The sequence below is a fragment of the Cydia pomonella genome, chromosome 4 (assembly GCF_033807575.1).
Source record: "Cydia pomonella isolate Wapato2018A chromosome 4, ilCydPomo1, whole genome shotgun sequence".
NCBI classification, from domain to species: Eukaryota; Metazoa; Arthropoda; class Insecta; order Lepidoptera; family Tortricidae; genus Cydia; species Cydia pomonella.
In genome coordinates this window covers 9,103,797-9,124,168 of record NC_084706.1, presented here as the reverse complement: position 1 = coordinate 9,124,168, position 20,372 = coordinate 9,103,797, and the positions used below count along the sequence as shown (strand labels likewise).

The 20,372-nt window shown below is 36.7% G+C and overlaps 2 protein-coding genes across 2 annotated transcripts in view; one reads left to right on the top strand and one right to left on the bottom strand.

The window, feature by feature from the left end:
- Window positions 1-103: 103 nt before the first annotated feature.
- Window positions 104-19,029, bottom strand: LOC133517476 (uncharacterized). The gene is made up of 8 exons (XM_061850808.1): window positions 19,018-19,029; window positions 16,586-16,697; window positions 7,748-7,854; window positions 5,779-5,869; window positions 5,280-5,380; window positions 2,782-2,962; window positions 1,976-2,243; window positions 104-1,782 (listed from the first exon to the last, which is right to left on the bottom strand). Exons 1-7 carry the CDS (start codon window positions 19,027-19,029, stop codon window positions 2,062-2,064), a joined length of 786 nt encoding a protein of 261 aa, XP_061706792.1. The 3' UTR covers window positions 104-1,782; window positions 1,976-2,061.
- Window positions 16,345-20,372, top strand: part of LOC133517023 (proton-coupled zinc antiporter SLC30A1) — a 38,961-nt gene continuing 34,933 nt past the window's right edge. Inside the window, exon 1 of the mRNA XM_061850130.1 lies at window positions 16,345-16,826. The gene's annotated coding sequence lies outside the window, so the exon portion shown is untranslated. The remainder of the gene's footprint in view (window positions 16,827-20,372) is intronic.

The following is a 20,372-nucleotide window of genomic DNA, read 5'->3' as shown; positions in this document are numbered from 1 at the left end:
TGCCTTTCACCCGAGTTAAACACTCTACTTTTCATTTCAAATACAAGGAAAATAAAATACATATGTGTATTTAATTAAAGCATGACGAGTATAATAAAAACATTTTTTAGTATTTCTTGAGGGTAACATTCAGTTAAGTATTTACGTAAAAGTATCATTATTTATGGAATGGGGAGTTAATTATCAGAATGGAAAATGTACACAATCCATTTAAAACCAAATTTTAATTACTTGAAAAAATAACGTACTTGTAAAGTAAAACGCCCTAGAGCATAAATGTATCAGTTTCTGCGCATTTCATAGATTTTTTTTCATACCACGTAGATCTTTACCAGAAGAAGAGTCACCGTAGCCAATGTACACTCCTTTTTTGAAGAACCTCATAGACCCTCGGGAAAACCTCGGCAGGTAGCTCATTACGCAGCCGGGCCGTCCGCGTGAGGAAGTTCCTCTTAAACCGCACAGTGCGCCACCATTATGGTTCTAGGGTGTAAGGTTGAACACCCTGCTGACGGCGTGCGGTGCCGGTGCGATGACAGAAAGTAGCCGTGGGCATCATGTCAAACAATTCTTCAGAACACAGCCTATAGTACTAGCGGTAGAACACACACAAAGTGGCAAAATTTTGTAGCTCTAGTGGCTTCCTTACAATATTTTATTTTAGTTTTACCTTGGAAAAGGTAAAAAACTGGCCAACAGCATGTCGGGCCATGCTCAGTGTAGGGTTCCGTATTTACCCGTCCGTCAAAAAATACTTTTTTTCAATAATGCAAAAACTACTCAACCGATCATATTCGATATAATTTTCCTTGAAAGTCTCTACTAAGCTTTAGTTTCACGATTTCTTGAATATTTTTTGGAACCATGGTTAAAAAATTAGAAGGCGAGGGAGGAGGCAGTATCGAATGCGCCTACAAAGTAAAAATCACCAAAAATAGGCGTGTGCACTGGGATGGCTTTTTTTTGCTGAAGTACATACTAGATAAGTAAGGTTTAATCTATAACGAACACTTGCAATTTTTGGTTGATATGGTGACTAGGGTGAGAAACATATTACAACTTCCTTTGATCTTGCAAATGGGGGTGTCTTTGTGTTTTAATAGCATGTGTCTGGTGCTTTGCTTACATTTCAAGGGTATAATTCTAGAAAAACTAGATTAAGAGGAAAGTATACCACGTGACCGTCTATACAAAAAGAGAAAACGTTTTTCCACTTCTAAATATTTTCCATTCTCCATGATTTTTTTAGTATGTTATTGACACAATGAAAAACTAGGTTTATAGGTTATTTCAAAATTTGCAAACAAAAATATATTTTTATAGTTTTTTCCAAAAAATCAAAACCGATAAACCTAGAATATATTATGCTGAAGTGATCGACATCAAAATCAAAGCGATTTGTTAAGATTTAGTTAGTAGAAACCGTTTGTTCCTAAAATGGAATTTCATAGAAAAATTACCGTTATTTCGTTAAATTCGATAAACTATTCTTCCCCCTTAATTTGTTATAATTAAGTGTTAAAAAATGTTCATAATTATGAAATCCGAGCGCTTCGAACAGTCATACGGACACACTCAGCGAACGGTAACTTTCGGCTGAGTCTACACACGTGTTGGATAGCCTTAGCGTGATTTATTTTTTGTTATTATTTGGAGCAGTTATACTAGTTTTAAGAAACAATTGCTTAAAGAACTGAAATTAAATAAAAAAGTGATTTTGGCCAACTTTCAGGGCCAAATACCAGTCCGTTCGTATTGAATTTACACACTTATATACTTTACCTCAGGGATCGGAAACCGGTATTTTTTGTATAGGAACGAAAACGGTATTTTTTCGTTCTTTGTTAATTACTTCATTTATAATTAGGCAATCTAATAATACGAAGTCGTTATGTGAAAACACAACTGAGTCCTACATTTAGAGTATAAAATAAACCGAAATATATGGTTATTTCGATGTTTTTCCCTGCTTTACCTAATTAGCCATCTAGATTTATACTGTGGAACTTAAGTTTTTAGGGTGAATGGTATATTGTTCCGAGGCTGTCACTCTTATCTTATTTAATACTTTCTGATTGTACTTACTTGACCTTCGTATACAAACACCCTGTGCTCGTTGCGTTGTATAGCGCGTATAAATTTCAATACATCCAAGCGTCGCTTCATTAGCTCGGTACCCATGGCTAGGACTTCATCGCGTATCTCATTAAGTTGAACAGATAGCTGCTGGAGTATCTTAGGCCCTGTTGCAAATAGGAATGAAATGGGAGTATTCAAGCTCATCAGCTACCTACTACAAATATTGAGCATATCGGTCTAATTATATTATACGACTATAGTATACCAAAAACTCTTTAATTTGGTTGAAATGGAATGGGCATGCTCTTCGCTACAAGCGAGCACGGGCACTACGAGCACGGCAGCTATGGGACAAATATCACTCTGCCCACACTTGCAAGCACTTCAAACCCCACCTCCTTGTCACATAATTAAACAACATATACCTATACTAGCGATCCGCCCCGGCATTGGCACGGGTTACACAAAAGTAATTTAATAATTCTATTTAAGTTATATGCATGAAAGCGTCTTTACGTATGCGACAGATTTATATGTGTATGAATTAAGTCCAATAAATACAATACAAATACTACAATACGATTTACATGGTTAATTTTCATAACACAAATTAATCAATTAACTTAAGACTAATCAAAGCTTCTTAACTACGCTGAATAAGTTTTTTTTTTTTGCAATTCACCCAATACGACTACAGTATACCAAGAACTCCTTTAATTTCGGTATGGTACTGCGTGGACGAGGTCTCGGTCATGAACAACAGGTCGTGAACCGGCCAGTCCGTGATGGACACCACGCGCACCTCTCCGATGGGCCGCGAATCGAGGATGCCAGACCTTGCCTCCATATCACGCAATTGGGTGTATCGATCGATGTACTCATTCTATAGGGAAAAAGCATAATCTGGTATACCTAATTTAACCAAAATTAATATAGCAAGACTCTGCTTAGGATTTTTCTAACACACATAAGTGTCAACATGATGGAAAGAGACAGAACAAAACACACGCAATACACCATCCATAAAGTTACTAAGGTCACTTGACTAGTGGATTTATTATTATTATTTGTCTGTCTGACCATATCTCGGGACCATGGGGTCCCGGACCTTTGGGAGGCATGCGTGGGGCCGAAGCCAACAGCGCAGAGCCCCTTTAAGACAAATTAATCTACAAGCAAGGGATACACGTGGCGGATACCATCTCCGAGCGCACAATATGATACATCCGGAGATGGTCCCCGCCAGGTGCAAAGACTATTGCAGTGCAGCACTCTTGTGCTGCGATGGGATCTAAGGTCATAAGGCTATTGATTTGAAAGTTGGATGGACTGGATAATAGGCTATGGGAGGAGACTAGCGGACACCTGCCGTGACAATCAGTCTCGAAATTGTGTAAGACAGGTGACTCGCCAACTCATTGAGTGGGCCCCACAACGGCCGCACGCACAGTGCGACAATAGGGCAACACTTTGGAGCGGCTGTGAGGTTGTCGAGAGGTGAGTCTGCGGAAGCCAGATCCCGGTAATCTGTTCAGCAGGCCGCCGGCGTTATGACATTTTACACTTCCAACCTAGAGCATAGGTCCCGCTCTTGCGACTCCTCTCTGGCCGGCCGGTGAAGGCAAGCGCAGAGGCGAGGGCCTAATAAAAGTTCCCTCTGGAATAGGGGTCCGCGGTGTCGCCACTCACCGTCAGCTCTCCACAAGCTGCCCCCGCGGGTTTATTATTATTATTATTATTATTATTTGGGGGTGTTTCTGGCCTTTAAGCGCCCCCGACCAATCAGTGATCCATTGTGACGGCCCTTTAAAGTTCATTACTAATGCCTGTTGAATCCAGGAAGTTCCAGATTCTTTGGGCCGTAATGTTCTGTACCTCATAGGGTTGCAATACGTGCCGACCTAAGTAGGTACTTCTTTTTGACATTAATGGTCCACAGGAACAGAGAATGTGCATTGCAGTCTCCTCTGACTCCTGGCAGAGCCTGCATGTCGCATCTTGTTTCTTTCCAGTTTGAAACATGTGTTTGTTCAATTTACAGTGTCCAGTCAATATTCTAGTTACCGCGCATATTTTGTGCCTTTTGAGCCCTAGAAGCTCCTTAGCAGTTTTGCCGTTGAACCCTTTGATTAGAGCTTTCGAGTGTTCTTGTCCTTTGACCACCAGTCGATTGCTTTCGTTTTTTCGAAGTTGCTGAGCGTCCCGTTTTGTGATTCCACAGAATAGAACAGTGGGCATGCTAAGGGTTCTATTCGCAAATGACAAAAAATACATAGAGTCAAACCAAGATACGTTGCGATTTTGATAACCCAGACGGTGCACGGGTCATACAGACGGTCAAACTTCTATGAAATTAAAATGTTTATTTGACACTTGCACCGTCTGGGCTATCAAATTCGCTGGCAACTTATCTTGGTCGGACTCATCTTCGTAGGTTTGGATATTTTATTAATTATATTATAATAGACACAAATCACCAAAATGAATATTACTATGTTATAAAAATAAAAAGATAAATTTTAATATCGCTGAGTTTCATTATGTAAAACGGAACCTTACTTATCGGCCGAAGTCAAATCGTTTCAGTCGCGTCCAATTGTGAAGGTATGTTAACTTAAAAATATAAATCATCACCAATACGAGTAGAATCGATTATATGGCCTTCGCAGATTTAATCGAGAATCATAAAAAGTCGTTTCTAATTTGCATTGTCACAGCCCTATAATGGCTATTTGAAATGTGCCTGCTCTTCGAGTTTGAAAAAGACTACAATGCATTAATAAATCACATTTCCGTTCATATAAACGTCAACTTTATAATAGGATATCCTATAGGATATACAGGAATGTATGTTGTCTGGAAGAGATCGTTCTTTAGCAATAAGACCGACTTTGTGTTACCTCTACTTTTAAGTTCAGTAATGTCGGGTTACTTTGGCCCTGGAGGATAACAGCATTCGGTGCAGGTTTAATTATAGCATATTGTAATGTGGTTTGTTTTAGCTGTCCATTCACGTTGTTATATTTTTTATTAGACCCTCCTATACACGCTATTCATGTGGACCAAAGTTACCCTCTCTTGGATCCATGTAACCCGACCTTACGGTTTGTGATTTGTACGGTGTCCTTTTGTTGAGGTGTGCAATAAGAGTACCTATTGTTAACTTCTGTTATTATGTTGCATATAAAATAAAAATGGACCTGTTGTTGAATAAATTGCTTTCGAAATTTTAAAAACTCCTGCCGCTTATTTTCAAGTCCGCCTTCTGATTTAGCAGCCTGAGGTAATGCCGTTTCTTGGTCTACAACAATAGGAGATTGTTAAACAAGGGATGAAATGGTGCCTTTTATTCGAGTTAAACACTCTACTTTTCATTTTTATAGTGTTTCTTGATGGTACTTACAATTTGCAATTTAGGTAAAAGTATAGTGATTTATGGAATGGAGAATCAAATATTAAAGTATATTTTATTACAACAAATCTATTTAACATCAAAATTTAATTGCTTATAGAAATAAACGAAAAAAACGTACTGGGTAGTAATTAAAATGCTCTAGTGCGGAAACGTATCATTTTCTGCACACTTTTTAGAACAACAACTACCCACTTTCAGAGCATGAGAAATGAAAATAGAATAACAGTACCACAACACAAATGTTGCCTGTGTTATTAACAAATTAAGATCAAACCTATACTTACTCAGCTTAACATGTTTTTTCAATGGTTTCGTTTTGCCAGCTTCACAGGATACAGGTTCGTTCGTTGCAGGTATGTCTTCTGCTGAAACAGCCTGAAAAATGAAGTTAAAGGTAAAGTACCTGTTCGAATAAAAAATAAAAATGGAACATTGCGTGTAGCTCATGATTGTTCCATACAACCTTGGCGAGGAGCGAGGACACAGTAATAAAAATATTAGTAATTTCGCAAATATTTATTATTTAATACTGATATCAAAGTTTATCAGATCACTGCTACATTTTGCCCTTGCCATCGCGGCCCTGAAATAATCGCAAGGTTTTTATTTGCAACCTATAAATAAAGTAAGTGATAAGTTTAGTTTTATCGTCAGGGCCAGCCAAGGCAACACGTGGAAACATTATCTTAAACTAAATATATAAATATTATATGGCAGTTTTACACAGACGCACCTAGTTCGTTGTCCCACAGACAGTAAGCTCCGTAAGGCGTGTGTTGTGAATACTAGACGAAGATATTGTTTAGAACAGAATAAAGAAAGACGGAAATAAGAATAGGTTTGAAGCAGTACCTTGTCAGTATAGTTATTTGTGCAACAAGAGAGGAAAGTTAGTTTTTCTTGCGAGTGTTGATTTTGAGTCCCGAGTAAGCGAAAGATTCTATAATTGAATCATGAGCGAAAAGAGAGAAGAGAAAACACGAGATGTAAAATAACTTTGCTCTCGTGTGACACATACAACTTTTGTGTATTGATTAATTTATATTCATATTATTTTTACCTCTTTTAATATACATATTATTTTTTTATGAAATTTCGTAATATAATAAATACAAACAATGGTAATTATTCTTATTTGTAATATTTATATGTTCAAAGACAAAATTAAAGGATAGTATATAACTCGTCTAAGTTCTAGTACTTGATTATAAAAATTTAAAATCACTTATTTAATAGATGAATGAGTATGAGTAGGAATATCAGTTGAATTTTATTGTTAATGTCGGCTCCATAGCTCGCTATTAGTCTTACCGTGCGATAAAAACTCTGATGCCTAGACTTATAATACTCGTATATCTTCTATAATCATCTTTTCTTTTCTTCTTATCTCACTAATCAACGTCAGTCAGTGTCCACTCACAACAAAATAAAATGCACAAGGACCGAAGTCGAAAGGGATTGATATTGTGACTTTAAAATAAAATCAAATGCAGGCACGATGCATCGGCCATGACATGTTTATTGTCAAGTGGTATTCTCAATATCGAAAATGATTGAATGCAGTTTTTTAAGGGTGGAATGTCCGGTGAATGACAGAACGTAAATTTGACGTAGGTATAATGCTTGCTATAGCTAGATGAATAATATATTCCCAAACAGATATATATACTTTGTCGTAAATTATATAATATACGAGTACTTGTATACATATAAAACATTCATAACTCAGAAACAAATAGGTAATTGTGATAAACACACAAATAAATGCCCTTACTTACCATGATTAGAACCCGGGACCTCCTGCTTCATAGGCAGGGTCACTACCGATTAGGCTGGGGGTGTCACTCCAAGTCCAACCCACGTCACTAAGCCAACATTTTTCCACGCTACCGTGGACGATGTTAGTGTTTCTGTCAGTAGCCCCTCAAGTGCCTCAGGGTGCGTAGCCAACATGTCAATCGTTTACGCTCCGTAGCGAACATAAACACAGAAAAACGCGAACGCGAAACGCAACGACCTGATGCTTACGCTACGTTACGGAGCGTTAACGATTGGCATGTTGGCTAAGCACCCTGGGCTCCCAGTTACTCATAGTCCATCGCAGCTTCAGATCTGACAAGGTTCGAGTGTGACTCGCTTTCACAACACTGAAGATTCTACCTCTATATAATTGACTTGACTCTGCCATCGACTACCAACGTACTTGTACGCCGACTCTTTTGCGATAGTCTAGTAAAATATAAATAAACATACAGATTGTACAGTGGAGCTTGTTGGATCATCAGTATAAGATCTTCTTCTTGGTAACGGCACGCTGTGGGAACTACCTTTCTTCCTAACCGGTATCGCAACCGGCAACCCTGTATTATTTTACAGTATGGTTAAGTAGGCACCTAAGTAATTAATATGGTTCTCGATTAAATAATTATATTCTTGTCTAAGTTTGCTGTAGCTAGCAAAATTAAAAGTAGGTGAAATACATGTAAAATGCGTTTTAACATGACTTTCATCATAGGTGAAATAACTTAATACAGAAGAACTAAATGCTTCGTTTGAAGCAATATAAATACAATATTATTGAAAAAAAATCTAAGTTAGAAAATCGACCCCGCTACTACTTTTTTCCACTCTGACTAGGACTTAGAGAAAGAGTATTTTGAGGACAAAAATATGCTTGTCAATAACAAAATTTGTCGGTTATATATATATACTCGTACACACAGGCTTTTAGAGAGTTAACAACGCGCATGTAACACGCCTGAGGTTGCAGGCGTCCATAAGCTACGGTGACCGCTTACCAATAGGCCGGCCGTATGCTTATTGGCCACCGTTGTGATATAAAAAAAAAACACATCTATCCCACCCTCCATCTTGCCCCAAGTATTCCCTTTCAGAAGTATTTATTTAAATATCTAAATAATAATTATTGCCTGCACTTCGAGCTGGTTTGCGTCCGTCTGCCCGCCAATGTTGAGGCATTGTTCTGCGTGGTGCACATGCACAGACACTTATCGCTTCCAAAATATGTTTTTCACAATGCAACATGAGTACTAGTTAAATTTACCAATCTTCATGATTTCGATACAATTTCTTCTGTAGTGACTTTGAGACTTGACAAATGACAACACGTGTCATCAGTCACGCATTATAATTTGGCTTAAATTATGGAAGGTGGAGGTAAATCCACACTCCATAGCTTAAATGTCCTTGTTCGATGACTTGGACTTTCGTATAGGTTTTTCTGTAATTTATAGTTTTTGAGATACTGTGGGCGGCGAGAGTAATCCTACAGTCTGTCAAACAACTTTGACATTAAAAAAGGCGCAACATTCAAATTTATAATCAGGGGGGAGACACTTTGAAATGTAGTTAACATTAGTAAAGATGGAGGCGATTTCTATTAATTGGATCGAGACACCTACTTTTGCGTAAAGCTGACTTCTGATTATGCAAACTGCGTCACCAGATGTCACTATAAAATTGGTACATTTTAAAGGCATAAATACAACATTAAGAACGCGTAAGTGGTTACGGGCCCAGCTCCCGGAAATTATTTTTTATATTTTTTCTCTGACACTTAGAGACTTATACATCTCTAAAGAATTTTAGTATTTTATGGTTTTATTTTTTTATCATAGTTTTTTTTTGTGTAATTTGACATTTAGAGACAGTATACATCTCTAATAAAGTATTTATTATTTCATAGATTCGATATTTGTAATTGTTTTTTTTTTTTTTTTTTATTATTGTTTGTAAAAATGGACATGTAAAAGTGCCCCTATGGCCTATTTGCTGAATAAATGTTTGATATTTGATATTTGATATTTTGAAAATAAAATGGAGTCGTACAAAAATTTCGATCACCAAACTAGACGACCACAATTGGATTTCATGGAAATACCGCATGCTAGCGCTGCTCCGCAGTCATGGACTCATGGATATTGTATTGTGAAGGGCAACCTGCTGCTTTGGCAACATACAACACGGATATAAAAGAGTTTTTAAAGTTGGAAAGTACATCTCTACTTTTGATAACAACTAACATTACTGATGAGGCACTCGGCAAAGTAATAAGGCTGTCAACACCAAAGGAAGTTTGGAAAGAACTCCACAGGCTATATAAGGGTGCTAAAGGTTGAACACGCCAAAACTTGAGCACAAATCTTTGCTTATAATTTTTGTCACGGGTGGTTTAAATTTTTTGTTCGGTTAAATAAAAATCGCTATAGCATGAGGAACATTATGATACCACAATAGTTGTCAGTTCCATAATTCGTTTTCATTATAACGGGCTTCAAACAATGACGGAGTGAAATCACTTTGCACCTACCTTAGAAAATTCGATTAGGCTAGAGAAAATGATTATGTGAAAATGTTAATATATCAAGAATTGATTAGTTTTTTTTTGCTTTTAAAATGTTACGGAGATGTTAATGAATGGAAGGGCAACCAGAAAGCAGAAAAACACACACGTGGTTTACAAGTCAATATTTTGTTTGGTATCTTGTAAACAAAAAACTGTTATAAGTTACAAGAAATCAAACAAAATATTGACGTGTAAGTAAACCTCCCAAGTAGGTAGAACGAAAGTGCACATACGGATGCATATGTAGATGTGTACGCACACATACATTCGGATGCAAATCAGAGATAGCGCTTTATTGGAAATAAGTTTCCAAAAAATGCTTCAAGAGGACTCTCTACCTTATATATTCGTATTTACTTTAGTCACAGGTCCTGTCCCATAGACTTTTTATGTAAAAAAAATCTACTACTTTTCCCTAATCGGAACACAATACCGAATATGACCTTAAAGGGATACCCACTATTTTATTACACTTTGTAGTTTGCAAACCTTTTTTTTTCTACGTCACTCCCATCAGAGACCACCATGGTTAAAATTCTGCCAAGCTAAGCTAATAATCTTTTGGCAAAATATTAATGTACTTTTCTTTCCACGGGCAACTACTACTTATCAAGACAATTCTAAAACCCCAAACACAATTAGGTTGTTTTATCACAGAGTTCCTATAGCCCACTCATGTCTCATCCACCGGGACTGAGGCTGATAATTAATTACACGACGTAGACTTGCACAATTATTAATATTATTGTAGTCAAGTATAAACATATGTATATGAGTCCACGCAACTTACTCAAAAATATGTCCTTATATGTCCTTATTGGCCAACATTAGAGTTATGGGACATATTTTTGAGCACAAGTTGCTCCCAAATTTCTACACTTGACTGTACACTAGCTTCTTTCCGCGACTTCATCTGCGAGGGGTGAATTAATGAATATCATCTAAATCGGTAGTGTGAAAAAAGCAATTCCCTTACTTTCGCATAATTATCGAAAGTCATAATGTAATGATAGTCATATTATCATTAGTCATAACTCTGAAACCGTTAATTTTTCAGGAATTTCCTTAGGTTATCCTATAGATGGGTTAGGTTAGGTTAGGTTTGTTTTATGGCAATCCTGAAAATTTACGCGTTTCTGAGAAAAACCAAATTATGGCTAACGAAAATGCGGACAAACAATACATTATGACTTAAAACTTTATGGGAAACAATAACCCGTTAAAAAGTCTCCGGTTAGTTTACAAGATACAGACAGAGTAACAAACAGATATAGTTTTGCATTTATAATATTACTACGAATATACCTACATAGTCTAAAAGTCAATTTTCAATGCCATGAGTAGCATTATATATACCAAAGAAATTCAGGTCAAGACAGTACACAACTAACTGATAGTGATAATACTTATATCTTGTTGTTAAAATACACCTAACCTAATCAAAACATATGTAAGTACTGTTCAAGGGCTCTTGTAATTGTTTAAGTATTGATAAAGAAGAATTAGGTGATTGCACATTGTCCTCGTGATGGTGATATTTATGTACCCTGCTATATTGATATACATACTTACATAGTAATAGGGCTAGAAATCAATCTGGATAAGACAAAAATCTTGACTAACCATTATAAAACAATACCTCTGTCGAATATGTAGAAAGCTATTTCTACCTAGGCAAACAAATATCCTTTTACAAAAGAGAGGAATATAGACGAAGTAGACAGAAGAATAGCTATAACGTGGAAGAAATATTGGTCGCATAAAGACGTACTAAAATCTAATACTTTTGTTCTTGACGAAGCTTGTTATGGAATTTATAAGTTGTTTTAGTGTTAATGTACAATAAGTTTGTGACGATGCTTGTGCAAATTACATATGTGTTTTGTCGAAGCATGTAGTGGATTTGATAATCAATAAATTTTTCTGATCTACAAAGACGTCCGTATAGAAAAGCCAAAGTTGATAAATTAATCTAAATGCAAAAACAGCTCCGATTTTTTTTTTAACATGTACTCCCACGTATCGCCCGTTTTCGCCTGCGCAACTGTCCATGTACTTGAACTTTAACGGTTGTAGAAAAAAGTTCAGACAATAATAAAACTGAAACGAATACGCTTTACACGCGCTTCGCAATCAATCAAAAATAGAAAATTAAAGTGCAAAAAAAAAAATTTTTTTCGAGGTTGGAACCCGAAAACTCGTGATTGCAAAACGAGTGTATTCCAACTGAGACAGGAATTAATGAGACATGGTGAAATTAGGCTACATAATCTCGACTAAAACGTAAGTACAGATGTGGAAGTTGCGGAAAGTTTCCAAAAAGTTGGAAAAGATCTCGGAAATTTCTTGAAAATTTCACAAAAATATAAGAAATTTCCATTTTATGTTTCGGAAACTTCCCATTCCCATAAAAAATGTGAGAAGTTTCTGAAACTTTCCTTTGTGGAAAATTTCGCAATTTTAGAAAGTTTCCTTCGGCACATCAGTACTCGCATGGAAGAAACTCTTGTGATATCGATACGGCTATTTGTTTAGGAGTGACGTACTGTGACATGGCTGATTTTTGTGTATGTTTTAGAAAATAACCCATAACATTATTTTCTAAAACATACACAAAAATCAGCCATGAGAATATTAATAATCATTATTATTATCTTCACCAACCTTTAGCACCTTGTACCGGACAAATGGCCGTCGGGCCAATATAGCAAGTATGCAGACATTAAAAGTACATACTAAAACTATATTATCCCATACATTTTAGTCATGAGAAAATAAGTAAGGTCTGGCGGCTCTGGGATCTTGGACTATGAATAGACCTGGTTAATTAACACAAAACTGCGGGTCCCTTGAGATTTGAACTATCCAGGGTTCCACTGTATTCAAACATAAGTACCTACGTGATTCAAACATACAATAAATGCGCATGTTTTCGTTTGCGCTGATGCTGAACTGAACGGGTGACGCTAGATATCGTCTGTCACATCCTTGTTATTGCACTACAATATGGTTATTGGATGGTTGGGGGTTTCGCTACGTTCGTTACATGGGCGTAAGGTGAAAAATGTATTCACTATTCATAATTTTTATTATACAATACTTCTTGTACCTAGTAACGAAACGGCCAAGCTGTATTTTGACTAACAATAAGGTGTAGAGTTTGTGAAGTTAGGGCTTGTAGAGTTAGAAGCTTGGATCTGGCCGCATAGCCAACGTTACTATCGGTAACGCTCCGTAGCGTAGCGTAGTCATCTCTCTCTATCACTCTTCCAAATTAGTGCGACTGTGACAGTTGCGTTTCGTTCGCCACGGAGCGTGAACGATAGGCACGTTGGCTACGCGGGCTGATAACTTTTTGACAGTTCGAGCCAACATTTTACATGAAAATGTTTTAAATGGGATTTCACTTCTTTTTGTAAGTTGTTTATGAGAATCTTCCATCGCCTAATTTAAAGGGTTGAGGTGATTTACTATTCAAAAATCTGAAATAGCTACTTATCTGAAGGCATATTTTATACAATCTGCATTTTTTACTGATTCCTAGTACAAACTTAATTCAACCCCTTTTTCCTCCTAACGCCCTTTTCCTCCTCTTTTCATCCTTACAAGGTGATTTTGAGGTTGAAGACTATTCTACATCCTTCCCCATAACAAAAATTATCTACATACCAAATTTCAACTAAATCGATTCAGTTGCTATTGATTTCCCATACAAAATTCCACCCCCCTTTTCACCCATAGGGGCTAAAAATTTAAATTTTTTGAATTTTTTTGTTGTTTGTGTACCTACCTACTAATACTATCCTACATACCAAATTTCAGTTTCCTAGGACTTCAGGAAGTATCCTAAGGGTTTTGATGATCATCAGTGAGTGAGTCAGTGACGAAATTGTTTTTTTTAGATATCAATAAAATCGAAAGTATAAGAGGTATGCAATTGTTTTTTTTAATGCTTAATAAGTCCACTATTGTGACATTATATCCCGAGAATTTTGTTTATCTGGTATAATCCGAACCCAAGTTATGAGGGTTCAAAAAAACGATGAAACGCTTCGAATAAATGTAGGTAGTGCCCTTTCGCTTCGCTTTGCTCGACTTGGCGGGGGTCAAATCAAATTGCTGTTTTTCAGAGATCCTAGAAATTTGAATGTATTTAAGTAATTATAAAATCGATTTGGTTATAATAATTAATCAATTATAAGTAACATTTTCACAACTATGAAATTTGTTCTAACACAACGGTTTATTTTTGTGCTGGTCGTATTTTCTGTTTTTGAACGCATTACAGAGAGGTTATGATGTGTAGGTAAAAGAGTCAAAAGCCCATTTCTTTTAAGCTATCTTTTTATTTCGTATACTTAGTGTTTTATGCAGACATTTTAAGTAATATAAAGTGCCGTTATGAAAATACAATAGGTATATTGATATGTTTTTCTTTATAATTATTTTTATAAAAACTTGAGCAGTTTCTCACAAGTAGGACGCGCGCGCAGTAGCTGAAACTACCTATTGTATTTTATTTTTATCGTTTTTGCAAACAGTGAGATTACGGTAAGATTGCTCTTTGGAAATAGATTCGCTTTGCTCCATCGTGGTGTGGTGAATCAATGCAGTTACACTTTCATGCAATCGTAAATACTTGACCGATTGACAAACCATTAATATTTTTTTACTCTTTGTGACTAAACAGCGTTGTATTTCCCGATTAATTAGGTACATATCACGTAGTTAAGAGGCAACAGGAGTGCCCATTTCTCCATACAAACGTGCTCGACTGTTTCCTCCGTGGTTTTTGAAGCTATATAGGTACGTATTATTATTATTAATATCTATGTCGGACTGTTTTGCTTTTTTTATATTTTTGTTTCTTACGGCGGTAGTGTACTTCAAATATTCGCAAAAGCGGCCTAATTTACAAGAGAAACAGTATGGTATTCAAAACTGACATCAATTAACTAAAACGGACCGACACAGATGATTTCATTACAGCGAGATATATTCGCCTAAAATATTTAAATCTCAGCTCCCGTATCCTAAGCTCTTAATATTTTCAAAAAGTCTTTCAGTAGGTACCGTTTATACGACTAAATACTAAACAAAATGAATAAATGAGTAATCATTGTAATTATTTAATATCTTGTGGAACATCGTAGTTAATTAATAGTTTGATGAAGACGTCAAGAAAGAATAATAGTAGTTATGTAAATATTCAGGTGTCTTATTTACATTGTTAGATACTCATTAATCTCATTGTACTGGTTTGGCCGGGACGAGCGATGAACTAAATTAGCGCGCGCTCAACAGGCCATCAAAATTATTCCAGGAAGCCAATACGAATTTTAAATACCTATCTAGTTGTGTATCGATATACCTATTCATAATATATTAAAATGGGATTAAATACAGAGAGATTTGACCTCATATTACATGTACCAATAGTTAAGAGGAAAGTATACCACGTGACCATCCGTTTTTTTAGTAAGCTATTGACACAATAAAAAATTAGGTTTATAGGTTTTCAAAATTTGCAAAGCAAAAAAAATGTTTTTTCCAAAAAAGCGAAACCTAAGTAATCAACCTAGAATATATTATGCTGAAGCGATCGACATTTTCTCCTGAAGTGGAATTTCATAGAAAAATTACTGTTATTTCGTTAGATTCGAAAAGCTATTCTTCCCTCTTAATTTATGAGTTAAGTGTGGTTAATAAGGTAAATGCCGATGCCGAAGCGAACATGTTAATATTTAATGTTACACATATCATTATATAAAAATAATAAAAATTTAAATAATATACGTTTCGAGAAAAATGGGATATGAAAATTGCTCAAAAAGCTAGACAGCTGACGATAAACGATAACGTACAGTAAAAATTTACAAAATCCCAAATTGAGTATGAGTAGGCAGATACACCATCATTAACTTATGAACAGTACCCCTAGTGTAAATAAATTCGATTTCGAAACGTGACGTACGCGTTTGCGTTAAGTCTCATTTTGTATGGGTTTTTGAACAGCGCGCCAAGCGGGACGTTTTGGAAAGTCAAAAATCTCATACAAAATGACACTTAACGCAAACGCGTACGTCACGTTTCGCTGTCGAAAATATTTACACTAGGGGTACAGGTCATATACGCCGGCGACTAGACATTCGATATTACAAGATAGCCAATAGATAAGTAGGTCTAACGAATTTATTAGAAACGGCACTGCTCTTGTTTCTCTCAGAATATCACGAACATAAAACATGTTATTCTCTTTATTTACTTCGTCTACCGCTTAGAATACAAGAGAAATGAGAGTGAGAGATATTTCGGGACGCCACGGACATCGACCGACCGTGACCTCTCGCTCATTTCACTGCAGATCTACGCGCTAAATACTAAACATTATTTTACTTATTTCTGCTTCTGCTAAATAATAATGCCATAGAGATATGCCAAACAATTGATCCTTTGTTAACAAGATCTTTATCTTTCAGATTCGGCTGTGGGTGATTCTCAGGAAAATGGAACAGCGTTTCAACCGCTTTTGTCTTGGGTGAGTTGAATGCCCGATTTTTTTAAGTAAGTGATAAATATTTTCTTCGGATCTTAATTCAGATTTCTTTTTTATGTCATATCAAAGTTTGTGTCATAAAACGAGCTACTTATAAGAATGACCCAAGCACCAATGCGCAATGGCAATGGCTTGGCAGCCTCGTGAACATTGGCGGATATTCGCTAACACTTGGACAGCATGTTATCGGGTGTATCGTCGATAAGGCGACGGAGCGCGCGCACGCGACCAGTGCCGCGGTACCCTCCGGCGCAAGAGCCGCGCTTCGCCAGCCCGTCAACCTCGCCTCGATAAATATTATACAACTGATACCATTACCGGCGATTGTTTTGTAAACTGACTTGTTGTGACAAGGATTGCTTTTACTTTGACTTGTGCGGTTGAACAGAAGCAAATTAGGCGCTGTTTATGTAAGTAAATTATGATAGGATTAAATTTATTTACACATGATATATATGCCTATAATGTAATTATTATTTATTAGGTACTTAACATTCTGTCTTAGATATTTTTTAGAATAGGTATGTCAAATATTGTTCACACATTAAATATATAACCTATAGGCATGTTTATAAACTCTCTAAAAATTTTCAAAAACAGAATATTAAGTATCTAATAACTACCTTTCATAAGACGATCGCTATTGTGTTAAATAAAAACAATTAGCTTTATCTAGGAGGGTCATAAAGAGGCTCATTTAAAGTCTAAATGTGATGTTTATTTTTGTTTGACAACATGAAATCGCAGCGTGACCTATTCCATGCGGCGCGCACTGACGCCGACGGCGTGCACCCAACCGAAGCAATCTCTGCGTATATTTTCTCCTGACCTTTCTAATTTCTCTTAGCCAATATATCATTATCTGCTATGAAAAGAAAACGCTAAAACACAACATTGTTTACTTGTAATACAATGCCATTGTGACGTTGTTTATATTCCCGCTCGAACTGCAGTTGATCAATTCTTATTAGCAAAACAGCTAGCAGCTGTTCAGACTTCAGAAAATGCCGTGTCGATTCGCAGTTCATGCTTATTGCTGACGTTTGACTAGAACGCCCATTTGAGCCCTTGCTTTATTTGTCTTTTTCTTTTAAATTAATAGAGCTGATAGGCTTTTAATAAACCCCTTCGTTCTAAGAATTAGATAGCTGCTAACACTTATTATACATAGGTACAAAACCTAAAGCTACCTAAAGGTTGTCTGGAAGAGTTCGCTTTTTAGCGATAAGACCGCCTGTTGTTTACCTCTTCTTTATGTGTTGTATTATTTGTACTGTTTCTGTATTGAGGTGTGCAATAAAGAGTATTTGTATTGTATTGTACAGTCACGTCTGAAAATATCGATACGAAAAATGTGCCAAAAATATATATACACTACCTTAATATATGGGCAATAAAGTCGTGTATACATATTTTTGGCACTTTTTTCGTATCGATATTTTCAGATGTGACCGTACTAGGAAGAGTCACGCATCGGTTTTTATAAATGATACCTATTTCAAATGTGGCATTTATATTTAAGCAATAATTGGTTGTTTAGTATTAGGTATTGTTTAGACTAGATATATTAACAATTATACATAATGGATATATACAGAGGATTACTATAATTAGCTTAAATCTAAAATGGGCCCTTGAGGCATTGTACCTAGGATGCTGGCGACATCTCCTCGTTGTATCGCAATACTGATACGTTGTGCGAAGAAGCCGCCAGCTCTTCGGTCACCAGTTACGTCAACCAGACGCTTCGCATGGACCTAGAGTTTCGACGCCAAATGGTACCAAATGGTAGATATATTAAATTCTCAAAAGTAATATTACCAGTGCAATCAGTCAACGCAAGTTGTGGTAAGCTGGTGGGGAGTAGCAAGTGCTCCTAGGGATTTCCGTGGGAGTAGGATCCTCTGCCTCTGGCTGGCCTTAGCCGGCCGTTCAGAGTGGAGTCGCGAGAGCTGCGTTCTCAAGGGTAGATGTGGAAACCTAAGTGGCGAGTTGGCTATATGCTTAAAATCCAGTGACACTTCTCTACCCTAAGCCCTTACACCAGTGTTGCCCTTGAGCAATCCTAGATGTCGCTTTTTGTGGGGCGAGCCACTGTCTGCTGGAAATAAAATTGGATACCGTTAGGCAGGCGCACTGTGGGCTGAAATTCGGCTCTCATAACAATGCAAGGCAAAATCTATTTCAATTAAAAAAAATGAAAATAATAACCTTGGTTTCTATGTCATTACAGTGAGGCGTCCAGTTTTTATCCCATAGCCCAGTATTTAGTCCATCGCTTTCACCCAATAGCCTACTAGCTCATTTTAGATTCCATCAACTCTCAGTAATCCTTGCACCCTCGCAAGTGCTGTCTGCGTATGTCCCATGACATGGACAAGGGCAGCATCCGCTCGGTGTACCCGTTACATCTCATTAAAGTGTCAAAAGGGCTCTACGTGTTGGCTTCGGCTCCGCGCATGCCTCCCAAATGTCCGGAACACCATTGTTCCGTGTTGAGTAAATATTAAATAGCAATATTATATCTGCGTACTGCTTTCCTTACTTAAAGGAATAAATAAGCCTCAATACTTGCCTCTTCCTATTGTAAATTGAACTTACCTGAGCACGCATCTTACTGTATTCACTAGTGTTTTGTCCAATAAAGAGTTTACTAACATACTACTTTACTACTACATACTTGATACGCAGGTACTTAGTGTAACGATACTTTCAATATCTGATAATCATTATTCGGACATTGACCTTTTATCCTTTACTTGGAAAATGTCTGCACAATAAAGCAAAATGCATAGGTAGGTACTACCAAAGTACGATGATAGCATATCAACATACCCTCCTACCTTTTCGGACGTGCTGCTAGTAAACACTGAAAGAGGCCAATTCGAACTTATATTTTGCCATCATTCGCTGGCCTGGTGCGTCTGGCTCCTGCTAATACATGTACGAATAAGTACGAGCGAAATGGACGCTCGAATTATAACAAAATGAATAGTGTCCGACCGAAGTTTCGACCAGTTTCGGTAGGTTTCGGCATAAAAATCATGTTTCGGCCGAAGGTTCGGTTCGGCGCAAAAATAGCCCAGCATTGACATAATTATATCTAACGACGCGCCCTAAGAATGGTGCTAGTTCAGCGGTTATTATATTAGTTTTACTTTTTACTAGGTGACATTTTTCTGTTAATTTATTTTCTTATTTTGACATGTTCCAAAAAAAGTTTCTTATTTTTATTTTTAAATGATAGTATTTTATTAATATTGGGCTATCTATTTGAGCGGGCGATTTATTTGAATTAGTTTTAATAATTATTTTTATGATTTCTATTTTTGATATATTTTTTGTATGCATGTGCCTAGATTTAAGATTTTTCAAACACAATGTAATATTGTTATTTAATAAAAGATAATGATGATGTCACTCACGAATTTGAGCCAATAGTGCAGTCTAACGCAACTAGTTGTGACCAATCGCACGCATGATGCGAACTCATCAACTAATCGCGTTGTGGCGTTAGACTGCACGATTGGCTGGAATTCGTGTTCGTGACACTGCTGTACTCGCCCCATTCTCATTGCCCGTAAGGCCCGTCCTTAGATATATGTCAATGCTGCCGAACCTTTCGGTCAAACTTGTGACCTTGTAAGTAAGTAAGTAAATATTCTTTATTGCACCAACAATTATACATTTTACATCCATGTAAAACTACAAATAAATTTTAAAGGAAAATAGAACCAGGTCAGAGTTTGGTCATATGTATTATATGGACATATGCGTACAAATAGCCATGAATTTGACGTGCCCCTTTTCCCTCAAAAAACTACAGAGTGTTTTGTACAGAAAATTACAGACAAGGCGTCGCCAGTTGTTAAATCCTCCAAATCCTCATATGTTAATAGCGTCAAGCTTGGCTTTGGGCTTCAGCTCGCCTGGTATATAAACAGAGGTACGCATAG

Bases quoted from the DNA above. Each gene is read 5' to 3' on its own strand.
- LOC133517476 (XM_061850808.1), bottom strand. The intron at 7,855-16,585 runs GTTAGCGAATAT...AAAATAATACAG, and splicing joins CGATAACATGCTGTCCAAGT to GGTTGCCGGTTGCGATACCG. The intron at 2,963-5,279 runs GTCCATTTTTAT...TTTTCCCTATAG, and splicing joins AGCAATTTATTCAACAACAG to AATGAGTACATCGATCGATA.